This window comes from Peromyscus leucopus, chromosome 2, assembly GCF_004664715.2.
Source record: "Peromyscus leucopus breed LL Stock chromosome 2, UCI_PerLeu_2.1, whole genome shotgun sequence".
NCBI lineage: Eukaryota > Metazoa > Chordata > Mammalia > Rodentia > Cricetidae > Peromyscus > Peromyscus leucopus.
The window spans coordinates 114,833,047-114,847,217 of NC_051064.1; the positions used below are offsets into that span (position 1 = coordinate 114,833,047).

The 14,171-nt window shown below is 37.1% G+C and overlaps 1 protein-coding gene across 1 annotated transcript in view; it reads left to right on the top strand.

Annotated features, from left to right (window-relative positions):
* The window catches only part of Spata6 (spermatogenesis associated 6), a 94,693-nt gene that overhangs the window by 27,207 nt on the left and 53,315 nt on the right, over window positions 1–14,171 (top strand). Inside the window, exons 4-5 of the mRNA XM_028889111.2 lie at window positions 9,242–9,283; window positions 10,303–10,427. Of these exons, the coding sequence (XP_028744944.1) occupies window positions 9,242–9,283; window positions 10,303–10,427 (167 nt within the window). The remainder of the gene's footprint in view (window positions 1–9,241; window positions 9,284–10,302; window positions 10,428–14,171) is intronic.

A 14,171-nucleotide genomic window follows, 5' to 3' on the forward strand; every position in this document is an offset into this window, starting at 1 on the left:
GAATATAAATGGATTATAAAGATGATATCCTGGCTCCTGAAAGCTACAGGTTATTAAACAAAAATCCCTGGAGTAGGGTACCTCTATGAGCTATTGGTCAGGAAGGCTCTAAGAGTCCACCAAACAACACAGGCACTTGCCATTTGTCTGGGTTATCCACAAGAATTAGTTGATAAGACCCTGTTGTTGAAGATACCACACAACCTGATTATAAGATATGGGGAAATCGAGCTGGAACTGAACTGAAATCTTCTTCCCTGCTAACTTTCATAGTGCTGGAAGTTGCTAGGTGGACTGCTGAGGGGGAAAGCAGTCTTACTATGGCTTAGTCCCTGATTCTCATCACTTTGAGCAGCTAGAAGTTTCTGTGGTGACCTTCACCCATTGTACAAAGAAGATTCTCTGACCAAAGTGGAGACTAGACACTGATCTAGACAGGAACATAAATATTCAGAAGGCAGTTTGGTGCACACGACGCGTCAGCTTGTTTTTAAATTCTTTCATAGCCATCTGCTCTTCATCTTTTCTCTCTGAAATGTACAGATTCATTTCTACACACAGACGCAGGTACACAGGCCCATGGGCATATAGGCACAAGCACACAGACACATGGCTAGGGCAATTGTACTGCCTGAAATTTTTTTCACTAGTTTCTGGGCACTGCTCAATTTTGTCATTGTAATCACAGGCCTTTCCTAGCCTACGTAAGGAGCCCTCACACTTGTCAGTCCTGAAGTCTTTGCTCTGTGACCTTTTGTGTTGGCTAGGTTGATGTCAACTTGAGGCAAGCTAGGGTCACTGCAGAGGAGGGAACCTCAATTATGAAAATGCCTCTATAAGATCTGGCTATAGCCAAGCCTGTCAGGAATTTTCTTAATTCGTGATGGATGGTGGAAGGCCCAGCCCATTGTGGGTGGGGGACCACTCCTGGGCTGGAGGTCCTAGGTGCTGTAAAAAAGCAGGCTGGGTAAGCCGTGATGAGCAAGCCAGTAAAAGCAGCCATCCTCCATGGCCTCTGCATCTGCTCCTGCCTTCAGTTCTCCCCTGCTTGAGTTCCTCTTCTGACTTCCTTCCATGATGAACAGTGATGTGGACATGTAAGTCAAATCAACCCTTTCCTCCCCAAGTTGCTTTGGCCATGGTGTTTCATCACAGCATAGTAACCCTAAGTAGGATACCTCTGGAGTCGATTCTTCTATACTAGGATATTTTAAGAGTGAAAAGTTATTGAAATAGTTTGCACTCTTAAAACACTAAGTGCCTCCCCAGGTCTGTGTTAAAGGCTCAATTTCCAGTGTAGCGCTATTGGCAGGGGCAGGTGTGCGAAGTTTAGAAGGAGGGCACTGCTGAAAGTCCTCAGGTCATTAGGGGTATGGCCTTCTCAGCTCAGGAGGCCATTGTTTTTGCTCTGCCATGATGCACACCCTTCTACAGATGTCCAAGTTAATGAGGCTGCTGATCTTGGGCTGGAATCTCCAGAATTAAGGACCCAAATAAAGCCTGTCTCTTTATATCTTTGTAAGTTAATTGCCTCAGTTATTTTGTTACAGCAATGGAAAGCTAACACAAATATATTGTTAATATTAATGCCAAAGCAGAAGATGTAAAAAAAGATACTACTGTAAAACAAAAGACAATGAACAATTTCTCTCTAGTACTATTATGTATTTTTCTCTCATTAAAATGACAGTAACTTTTCCTATTTTATTCACTCTGAGACTCTAGTGAATATAGCTGTATTCAAAATATACTAGATATTTGATACCCAAGGCATTAAACATAATAGGAATATAGCAGCCCTCCTTCTCACTACTTTATGACCCCTGTAACTATCTTACTGACCTATTGGTGGGGGCTGTGATTCTTTCTTCAGGAGCATATTTTGTGTTTGCGAATTTAAAATGGATGATCTGTTTCAGTTTCAGTCCCTACAACATTTGATAAAGAGAAGGCAAGCTTTATATTTACATTTCGGTAGATTGCTAGGTTTTTTCATTGAGTTTTTGCTTGTTGAAAAGAGTAGCATGCTCCTTAGAGATGGTACTTCTCATTTTATAGGAACTAATACTTATCAGGTGTCTGGGATCTTGAATGTGATTTCAGGTAAGGATTTTAAGGGCTGAGAATAAATCCTTAAGTCTGTGAATGGGAGTGTCCCTGAGTAAATCCCTAGGAGAGCTTGTGGGACTCGGGTTTTGTATTTTAAGTCCACAGGTACATTCTAAAAGTGTAGAGCCTGGAGGTTGGCCTTTAGAGTAAATTATCATGGTGGTTTGTGTGGAGGAGCAGAGGTTAACAGCATTCTGACACTTCTGCTTGATGTACTTACCAGGTTTTTGTTTACTACACATGACTAGAATTTCTCAGGTATTGTAATACATTTAATGTGTGACTCACACTAACAACACATGTGTAAATGAGAATTTTTACAGAGGAAGGAGGAACATAGCTCTTAGTTTTACAATAAAGGGTGGCCATAAAACGAGACTAATTGTGCTGCATGTTCCAAGAGATATGTTTACATTAACTTACTGTTGGCTTCCAGTCTATCAGTTCTATATAAAACTTTCCTTTAATAATTAAATATCTTTCTTCCCAAAGTATTTTTAATTGTAGTAAAATATACATAACATAAAATTTACCACCTTAATCATCTTAAGTGTACAGTTTAGTTGTATTAAATGCATTTATAATTTTGTGTGACAATCACAGCCATACATTTTCCTAACTCCCTAATTTATCTTTCAAAACTGCAGCATGAAACAGTAACTTTATTCCACTTCTCTTTCAATTCTACTTTGTTTTTGTGATCATGAAAAAAACTTTTATCAATGGAAATTGGTATTTGTCTTTTTTTTCCCTTTGGGACTGGCCTATTTCACATGGAATATCTTCATGGTTCATGTAATAGAATGTCAGAAGTTTCTTCCTCTTAATGATGAGTAATATTCCATTGTATGTTTATAAAACATTTATGTCTTTCTCCATTGATGGGTACCTTTTAAATATTGTGAATAATGTTGCTATGAACATGAATGTGCAAGTATGAGACTTTCAGTTCTGCTTTGTATATTTTTATATGTAGAATATCTGTATTCTATTTTCTTTAGCATTTTTGGAGGAGTCAATATACTCATTTTCATAGCAGCTATAACATTTTACATCTTCACCTACTGCAAGGGCCTCATAATGGATGTGAGATCATTTTAATCTTGATTTAAATTTCCCCAATTGTTAATGATGTGGTAATACTTTTGATGTGTTTATCAATCATGTGTATCTCTTCTGGAGCAATGTCTATTCAAGTCTTATGAACATTTAAAGTTATTTATCTTTTTGTTTGTGTGTGTATGGGTGTTTTGCATGTATGTATGTCTGTGATCTACATGTGTACAGTGCTTGTGGAGGCTAGATGAAAACACTGGAGCCCCTGGGACTTGAATTACTGAGGGCTGAGCTGCCATTTGGGTGCTGGGAATTGAACCAGGGTTCTCAGGAAGAGAAGCAGAGCGTGTAACCATTGAGCTGCTTCTCTAGCCCCTTGACCATGTTTTAATTGGGTTGTTTGCTTTTAATTGTTCAATTGTAGATTTCTATTTCACTTTGTCCTGGATATTAAACTTATAAAAAATATTTATTTTGCTAATATTGTCTTCAACTCTTTTATCAACTTTCTTCTTCTGGTATTGTGTTTTGACAAAAATGAAAATTTAAGGTTTTCTAGTTTTTGTTATTGTTGTTACCTGTGTCTTTGATGTCCTATTCCAAAACCCATTCCAAACCCAATGTTGTGAAGCTTTTGTCTTACATTTCCTTCTGTGAGTTTTAAACTTTTAAGGCTTAGATTTAGTTCTTGGTCATTTTAAGTTGATTTTTATATTTTTTCCCTTATAAAATCACCCATTTAAGGATTTACTTCTGAGTTCTCTGTCCTATCTGACTGGTCTATATGCTAGCCTTAAAGGTAGTCTCACACCATGTAAGCACAGCTATTCTTGTTTTCCAATTTGAATGCCTTTGGTATATTTTTTTCTTGCCTCCTTGCTCTAGAGCTAGGACTTTTAGGTGAATAGATAAAAAGAGCATTCTTGCTTTGTTCTTGATCTTGGAGGAGAAGCTTGTAATCTTTCACCATTGAGCTCTGTTTATTACTATTTTTTTGTATGTGGGTTTTATTATGGTAAGTTAGTTTATTTTTATTCCTAGTTCTTTCAGTTTTCATTATGAAAAATTGTTAAATTTTATTATGATTTCTGTTTCAAGTGAGATGATCACATGTTCTTTTATTTTTTTTGATGAAATATATTGTATCAATCCAATTTCATATATTGAATTATTCTTGCAAAATAGGGATCCATCCTATTTTGTTATTGTATTGGTTACTTTTCTCTTTCCATGGTAGAATACACTGAAAAACAAACAAACAAACAAACAAATAAACAACTTATGAGACAAAGGGTTTGTTTTGACTTACAGTTCTAGAGTGGATGTAGTCCACCATGGCAATGAAGGCATCAGTAAGAGCTTGAGGCCAGGCTGAAGGTCAGGAAGCAGAGAGATAGAACAGGAAGTGGAGCCGGGCTGTACATCATCAAAGCCTATCCCCAGGGTCCTCTCTCGGCTGCACCTTGTAGGCGTGACAGTTACCAAAGCCTCAGTGGGGGTTAGAACTTCCAGATCAAAGCTGGAATGGCTACCCACTACATTTTATTATATATATATATATATATATATATATATCTTAAATCTCAGGTTTATTGTGTTGTAGGTCTAAGAACTTTTATCTTTTGTCTCTTTTTTTTTTTTTTTTAAAGATTTATTTATTATGTATACAGTGTTCTGCCTACATATATGCTTGCAGGTCAGAAGAGGGCACCAGATCTCATTACGGATGGTTGTGAGCCACCATGTGGTTTGCTGGGGATTGAACTCAGGACCTCTGGGAGAGCAGCCAGTGCTCTTAACCCCTGAGCCATCTCGCCAGCCCCTTGTCTCATTGTTTTATCAACTGCTGAGAGTAGGTTATTTAGGCTGCAATTATTTTGTTGTATGTTCATTTTTCTTCAATTAATATTCTTTGTTTCATATAATTTCATGGTTTCCCATTGTGTGTGTAACTGTGAATAACATGTACACAATGTGTATCAGCCACGCTCACTCCCACACTCTCCTATCTCCCTACTACCTAGTCCAGTATGTTCCTTTTCTCCCTATAGTCTCTCACATTCATGACTATGTCTATGATATGCTAATTTCTCTAATAGTTTGGAAAGACATTTTTAAAAAACTGGACATAGCATTTTGTTTTCAAGACAGGGTTTCTCTGTGTATCCCTGGCTGTCCTGAAACTCACTTTGTAGACCAGGCTAGCCTCTAACTCACAGAGATCTGCCTCCCTCTGTCTCCTGAGTGCTGGGATTAAAGATGTGCATCACCACACCAGGACTTCTTAATTGAGTTGCCCATTTCTTTTAGTATTTTGCACAGGTCAGCATCTGGCCCTCTGGCCTCCAGACTTTCTAGTGACTCTTTCTGCTGCAAGGATCTTTAAAAGATGCTTTCAAAATGCTAAGTTGCTTTTCTCATGCTGCTTCAAAGACTTTTTCTTCTAGTTCAGTGAGCTCCTTGGGTGTTTATATTAATGTAATTCACAAACTTTGGGAATTTGTAGTATTCTCACTGCCCCCTTTTTGCTTATCTTCTAGAAGTTGTTGTCTTTGGCAAATGGTCTTTATGTTTCTATTTGCCTCAGTAAACTGCCAGTAACTCTAGTAATCCATCCTGTCCCAGCTCTTCCATCCTTGTAAGGGTCAGGGTTCCTTGTGTTCCTTGTGGTGTTCCTAGTATTATACCTTACATCTTTTGTAGTTGCCCCGCAATTCTTAGATATTGTTCTTTGCTTTGTCCTTCTTTGATGATTTGAAAGTTTTTAATGTTATACTCTTACTGCTTTGAGATTGTTTTCTAGCCATGTGCCCCCCACCAGTAAATTCACCACAGGCATTCTGTTCAGTGGTAGTGTTCTGATCTGCAGCATTTCTTTTTGTTCTTTCTCAGAATTTCCATGTCTGCTAACATGCCTTTATAACATTTCTATTTTTGCATATTGCTTACTTTGTGTATTAGATCTCTTTGAATTTTATAGTTTTTAAAATTTGTGGAGTTTTTTTCATTATGGGGATTAAACCCAGGGTCTTGTATGAGCTTGGTAAGTTCTTTACAGCCTCAGCTCAAGGTTTTTTTTTTTTTTTTTTTGTGTGTGTTTGATTCTGTCACTTCAGTGTCCCCGTTTGTGTGACCAAGTTCTCCACACTGCACTCTTGCTCTGTCAATTTTAGTTTGCCATGCTCTTGTTGAAAGCCAGTCAGGGTGTGCTGAGGAAAGAACTTTGGTAGCTGTCCACTTCAATGTGTTGGTAAGGTCTGAGGAGAGAACATTCTGTCTTCTGTGAGTGGAGCTATGCTTTGATGAGCCCATGTGAACTCTACCAGTGTTTCTAGGTCCTATCTCTCCCTAGGACAGGAGGGCTGGATAGCTGAGTATCTCCTTTCTCCCATGGACAAAAAAAAGCTGGCACTGTAGTTGAGTATTTCACCTGCTCCTGGTAGAAGCCTGGAGTTGGCTAGAATTGGGACTTACCTTTTACCAGGTCGATTAGGATTTTTCAAAAATAATCTGCAGATAGAACCCAAGAAAAAGGCTTGTTCCCAAGAGAAGGCCTTGTTATAAAGAACAGAATGCTCTGGCATGCTTCCAAATGCTTCCTTTCCTCTAGGAGTCAGAGAGAACTTTTTTCCCCAATGTTCACAGTGAGGATCCTGAGGTAAAACTCAAAACTCCTCCCCCTAAAGCTCCCATAGAGGACTCTGCTTATGTACTTCTGCTCTGTTATGATTCCTCTTAACTACCCGCCTTTGTCCTGTGAGGTCACCTTCCTGAGGTATACTAGAAGGGTTGCTCATTTACAGCTTTTAGGCTAGAGTAAATTCTTTCAAGCCCCTTACATGCCCGAGTATAAGTCCTACAGCAAATTTTAAGACTATGTCTTAAACGGCATTAAATTCTTGTCATTGCTGGCATAAATGGCACGTTCTGAGTATGTAGAATAGTTTCTAGATCTTCCAATTTACTTCATTAGTTTTTAAATCTCAGTTTATCTATTTTTCTACATACCCCTTTGATTTAGTTTGAATGCCAAATGCTGTAAAAATGTAGAAATAATTACTTGAATTATCTTAATTCAGGCTGGATTTGAGCTATTTCAAAATTGGTTATATTTTATTTTATCCTTTACTTTTAGGTTTTGTCTTAGTTACTTTTCTATTTTTGTGAAGAGATACCATATCCAAGGCAACTTATAAAAGAAGGCATTTAATTGGAGGCTTACTTATTATAGTTTCAGAGAGTGAGTCTATGGCCATCATGGAAGGGAGCACGGCATGGGCTTTTGAAATCTCAAAGCCCACCTTCAGTCATACACCTATTTCAATAAGGCCACACCTCCTAATCTTCAAAATATATAAGCCTTTGGAGGGGGGCATTCTCATCCAAACCACCACAGGTTTAATCCTTTCTGAACCAAGACTGTTTGTCAGTCAGGTTTTCAGGTCATTGACTTGATTTCCCCCTACCCCATACCCCTACTACTTGCTTTCTGACTCCTAAAGTCATGTTTTTCCATGAGGCTGTAGTTGATTATTTTACTTTCCTGATTTAGTTATGTACTCTAAGGTCCATGCCATGAGTCTATCAAAAGTCATTGTTAATTTCTTGCCTCTTAGCTACTTATCAGATTTGTCAGATATGAGAAAGAAAAAAGCAGCCCCTAAGGCTGGGCTCATCTCTCTGGATTTCCTTTTTATATACCAAGTTTCTATTTTACCCAGTATTAGTGCTTAGGTGTTAGCATTTATTTATTTATTTAGTTGTCTACATATTCCAGTTGATTTTAGAAGAAGCCTTGTTCCTGGATACTTATCTTCTAGACTGCCTTGCTCTGCTGTATTTTGAGTCTTGTATGTTTGTTCTTTCTGCTTTAAGAAACTCTATGTCCTTCGCTTCCCAATTCCCAGTTTATATCCTGTAACTCTTGCTATATATGGGTACTGAAGACCAGTTTGTGAAGTTTCACTGCCCTCCTGACTGGCTTAGGTATTTTTATTACAGTATTTCATGACATTTCCCAATGCTTTCATTGTACTTGTGGATTATAATTACATATTCATTGATGGTTTTATTTTGTTTAACATTTATCTTCTTTGTGTAATTTAAGACTCTTAGGAAAAATCCATGGCTTACTGGTTATGAGAACATATCTGTAGTCTTTGTAGTTAAAGGACTAAGACAGAAAGATGACACATTCTAGGCCAACCCAGGGCACACAGTGAAGCCTTGCCTCGAATAGATGAACAAATAAACATGAAGATGTAAGAAAAGAGCCACATCTGTATTTCTCATTGTAGCTCCCAGCTGTGACCTAAGTGGAGAATTTGGAATTTCTTTATAGATGGAATATATGTATGGAGGGTAGAATGAGACTCCAAGGAAAATAGTACTAGTTAAAGGAAGGAAGCACTTAGCCTTTTTAGTGGGTTCTCAGAGGATAGAGATGATTCCTTTTTCTTACTTTTGAAAATTTATAAAAAGCATTTTAGAAGGTCTTTTATAATATACATAAATTGTTATCACTCAGATTAAGAAATAGATATAACATATTTATAAAAACATGCAGTCTACTAAGGGATAAACAAACATGTTGTCTATTCAGTAATTATTTTGGCTTTTGATTTTTAATATTTATTTATTGTGTGCAGGGGCACTTGTTCATCTATTATTGGCACACATGGAAGTCAGAGCTATATTTACGGCAGTTGCTTCCCTACTTCCATTATGTGGCTCTCAGGGATCAAGCTCAGGTCCTCAGGCATGGCAGCAAATACCCATACACACTGGTCCAACTTGCAGGGTGTATTTTAGCAAATAAAGAAGGATATAAGAAAAATGGCCATATTTATTTTCTCATTGGAGTTCCAAATTATGACATAAGTGGAGGATGTAAATTTCTTCATAGCTGGAATATATGGGTGGAAGGTTGAATGGGACTTCCATTCATGGAAAACAGCAGAAATTAAAGGAATGAAGGAAGCAATTATGCTTTTGTAATGAGTTCTCAGAAGTAGATTAGAGTAACTCATTGTTACTGACTTTTTGACCTAAGGAAATTTTTCCTTCAAACTTTCAGATGATACAGCAGTGTTCGAGTTGATACAGCTAGTTCCACCAGGTATTGTATTACATATTGATGAGGCAACTCATCTCAATGAAATATTTCTAAATATCTCTTCTCCCCTCTATCTACCAAATAACAGCAATGCTTATTTTTTTAAACCAGTGATTTACTATATATATGCCAAAACAACAAACACAGAAAAGTTTATATGAATACCAATTTAATGCATTGTTCCAAAGTTAAACATGTTAAAATAATTGAAAATGGAAGGTAACATCTTTATAATTTTAGAATATTTTTGACAGTAATGTAAATTGAATTTTCAATTTTTGAGATTTTAAAAATAAAATTACACATAATTATTAAACAGGATTTTTGGGCTTTTTTTTTTTTTGTGTGTGTGTTGACAATTATTGGGAATGAAGAGGGTGGTAGCCTTACTTACTTACAAGGTAAACATGAGTTCCTGAGGAGAGAGGTTACCTATTAAAATATAGACTAGTGTTAGTAATGTTACTGATTTCTAGGACTATCAAAATCTTAGTTAAATCTTCATTTTATGCAACAGATATCTCTATTTTATTAAATACAAGTAATCTCAGAATTTTCAGTATTGCACACATACTTAATTCACTAGCCACAAAGTCTACAAAGGGTCTCAATTATTCTTAATGTCCAGTCTTACACCACATGAGGGAAAATGGAAAAGACAGAAGACAGAAGTTGCTAGAGATGGTAATAAACTTTGGGTATATAAATTTAATGCAACTTTGTATTTTTAAAGAACTCCTTTTTCTAAGAGTTCATTGGTTCTCACTGAGTGTACATGAACACTACTGTTCTCCAAGGCGTGAGGCAGAGGTTTACTAATATATCATATTCCTGAATTTGAAGAAAAGTGTTAAAGTATTTAATATATCCTTATTTTAATTTTCCTTTTATAGAAGATAAACATTGCCTTCAAGCAGGTATACAATAAGGCATCAGGCAATATATATATATTATACTTGATGATTTTGTTTCTAAATAGAATGTTTTGTTATAATTTGAATCATAGGATATCTTTCTTATAGTGGGAGAAACACTGTCTACCTATGATGAAAATACACGAGATTTCATGTTCCCGGGTCCAAACCAAGTTTCTGGACACCATGATTCAAACCGCCAGGTTACCATGAGGAGGATTTCTGGACTAAGAGTAAGTAATTGCAGTTTTCAGGTCAGCTCTTGATGCAGGGTCATGGGTAAGAACTAGCATGCAGGCTTCTGTGCATTGAATGTGTAGAACAAACTAAAAAAAAAAAAAAACTTAATTTGTTTTCAAACTTGTTTCATATAATTGGGTTATTTTAAGTATCCTGAACATAATGAAAACAATTTAGCAAAAATTAAGGTATTTATTGTCCAAACTAACACAAATTATATTGGCTGACCTTCTTCACAACTTGCAAGTTGTTTCTCCTCTACACTGCCCGTCCTCATCCCTCCGTGTCTGTCACATTTTCTGTTTCTGTCTCGGGAAAGCTTAACAAACATTTATTTGAGCAATAACCAGTCTCAACATTTAGGGAAACCGAAATTTAAAACATATATGATTTGCTGGAAAATATGAATAAATATTAAATATTTATAAATTGAGAATTTTTGTATGCTGCTGTGTCATAAGCTGAAACAATCAAAACTCAAAATTATTTAATAAAGACTAATATTTTTCTAGCATATTATGTTCTAGGTATATGTCTTCAACATATACTCACTGGGATACCAAGAGCCCTCTTACATTGCTTTTCCTCCTGGTGCTAGAAATTGGGACCCTGGGCCTTCTGTGTGTTAGTCATCAGTTTACCACTGAGTCACAGCATAGGCTAAGATGTTTTCTTATAGTTCTGTAACAGTGTAGCAAATAGAAATGACTGAAACTTATCCCAGTTTGGATAAAGCTCGGATAGATAGATTATAAAGTGTTCATTGATTGCACACCTAAGTTTAAATGCTTCATTAAGAGAACCTTTCTTTCTGAGTGGTAATAATTGTGTGGCAAATAAACATTAGACCCAATACTGCCTCCACACAAAGCTCTCCCATCCTTTCCTGTAACTTCTCTGATTTGAAAATATCTTTATTCCTGAAAATCAGCTTGCTACTCAGAAGAACTCTGATATGCCCACTTTGTTTCAAAAGCAGAGAAGTAAAAGTTGTTTAACTTGAAATTATTTGGGCAAACAGTTTTTAAATGAATTTTATGGAATTCTAATATAAATAAATAAAGTGGGTGATATATGAGCTAATATAGTGAATTAAATAGATTTTCCTGTATGTCTAGGTTTATGATAAGCTGTGTCCAAAGAAATAGCAAGTTCATTTTACTGAAAGTGTAAAAGTTGACTCTGTAACAAATGAAAACCTTTCTTTTGTGGAATTTTTTTTTTTATGTTGTTAGCTTTTATACCATCGTTGTCTTCAAAGAGTATTTTAAGAGTCATGTTGAAGCTCATAAAGAAAAAATTATATTTAGTTTATGGTTTCTTTAAGGTAATTTAACTTGCTTTGTCATTTGAAGACAGCAGTCGAAAGTCAACTGTGTGGAGTGTTCACAGGAATTTTCTTTCATCACTTAACTTGAGTTTCCTTTGTATATATTCAGAAGGTGTTTTATAACTGAGACAAAGATATATAAAAGTCAGGACTTCCAATAACAGCCGTGTGAAGAGTTTGGCAGATCTTCTCTGTGTACCAAGCACGTGTGAAACTGGACAAAGTTACCATAGTCAACAATGGGCAGTGAATACAGACCAACAAGTACAGCAAGCAAATTGTGGGAGTCCAGCTCCCACCTTTTGGAGGGTTTTTAGGAGGAAGAAGGAGGGATAAGAAAATATTAGATAGGAACAGAGACCTAGTCAACGAGAAGAAGGACAAACACAGGACAGCTTTGGGAGGGCCAGGATTAATACCCAATGGCCTCAAGGCTTTATTCAAAAGGCTTTTTATAATAATGCCAAGGGGAGGGGCAAAAGATCATGCACCCCCTTGCATGATCAAAGCACACCATACAGCCAAGTGTAGACCCTTCCAAACACCAAATCATCCAATTATGCAGCCCTGCTGGGTAAAGCAGGCTCAGATTCTCTGACCCTGAGTAAGTTCTCACTAGGAAACCTCTGTGGGTCTTCATAGCAGATGAAATTTTTATGCTTGAAAATTGGCTCAAGTTTTAGGTAATACAGCAGGAGTTTGGGGCTCCTTTGCCTGGGATGCCCCCATGCCCTACTTCTCAGTGATAACTGCATCTTTACAGCTGAGACTGGGCACAAAGAGCAGCAGCTTTGGTGCCAAGGGTTTGAGAAGTGGGGTGAATGGTTTGGCTCTGCCAGCTAAACAAACACAGTGGATCCTGTTGGTAGCAGATGAAGAAGCCTTACAACTGTGCAAGGCCTATTGGGGTCAATGGCACACCTTCTAGAAGGTCGACAGAAAGATCCGGAAACAAAGGGACAAGAAGAAGGCTGAGAGAAGCTCTCTCTCTCTCCTTTCTCACCTTGAGAGACAATGAGAGATTAAGAGAAGTCCAGGGAAACTAGCTTAGCTATGAATTTATTTCTTCACCTATCACTGAAAGTCAGCAGAAGGGGAACCCAGTGTGGCTTCTATGAAAAATTGAAGAATAGAAAAGATATGGAACAGAAAGTAAACTGAACATCAATATTAGGGTATAAATCCAGCCATATCAATTATTCTGTTTACATATAAGTGAAAATAAGCACTCTAGTCAGTGGTTTGTGGTCCTGGCAGGCAACAATGACTTGTCTTAAGAATCTTGTGATTCTGAGCTACCTTCTGTGAGTCCCACTACTGTGACAAGGATTCAAACCGTCATCTGGAATTAAATCATGGTACTTTTATGGATTTGCTTAGTAAGCTTGAACAAAGCACAGAGACCTGTAGCTAGCTAGTATTCACGAGTGGATTGATTTGACGTTGATCATATGTTTTAACTGTGGCTGCCTTGGTGGTGGTGGTGGTGGTGGTGGTGGTGGTGGTGGTGGTGGTGGTGGTGGTGGTGGGTATTTTCTCTGTAGACTCTGAGCTCCATAACTTTCTTATCTTTGAATTGTAGTCTTACTCAGTATCTTATAAAGTAGTATTTAACAAATGCTTCTTAACTGAACTCAGTGAATGAATTACTTCTTGACATAGGCTCAGTGGAGAAACTCACTTTTAAGATGGTGTGATTTTGTCAGTTTGGCTAGGCTCTAGTACCCATGCAACAATCTGGATGTTACTGTGAAGCAATTTGATGATGTGATGAAGATTTATTAACAATTGACTTCACAAGAAGATTACTACTTGACAGTGCAAGTGACCTTCATCTCTTCAAGTTGGAGATTGCAACAGCAAATACCGAGGTTTTCTGAGGAAGGAAGAATTCTGTTTCATGGAAGCAATAGAAATCCTACCTATTTCTAATATTCCAGCCTACCCCATAGGCTTTCATGCTCAAAATAATGTGTCAATTTATTCCTTCATTTCCAATTTATTGTCATTTCCCACAGTTGTGTGAATTAATTCCCTAAGACAAATCTATATATATGAATAGTCCTATTACATACTAGACTTCAAAAGGCTGATAAAAATACTATCTTAACTACTGGGAACTCACAGTGAGATAAGCAATACTCAGGGAAGTTTAAAGTGGAATACCACAGGCCAGGTGGTGATAGTAGACAGTTTTGCACTTCTTGACATTCTGATTGGAGTTGGACTATATGTACAGTGGTGGCTATGGTGTATATTTAGTTATGTAACAGGCCATACTTTCTAGATTTCTGGGAGTATATAGGATGGATTGCCTAATGACAATTCTTTTCAGTCCAAATCCTCATCATTAAATGACACATTGGCTATATTTACAGAAATTCTTTGATACTCCTCTCTGTCTGGA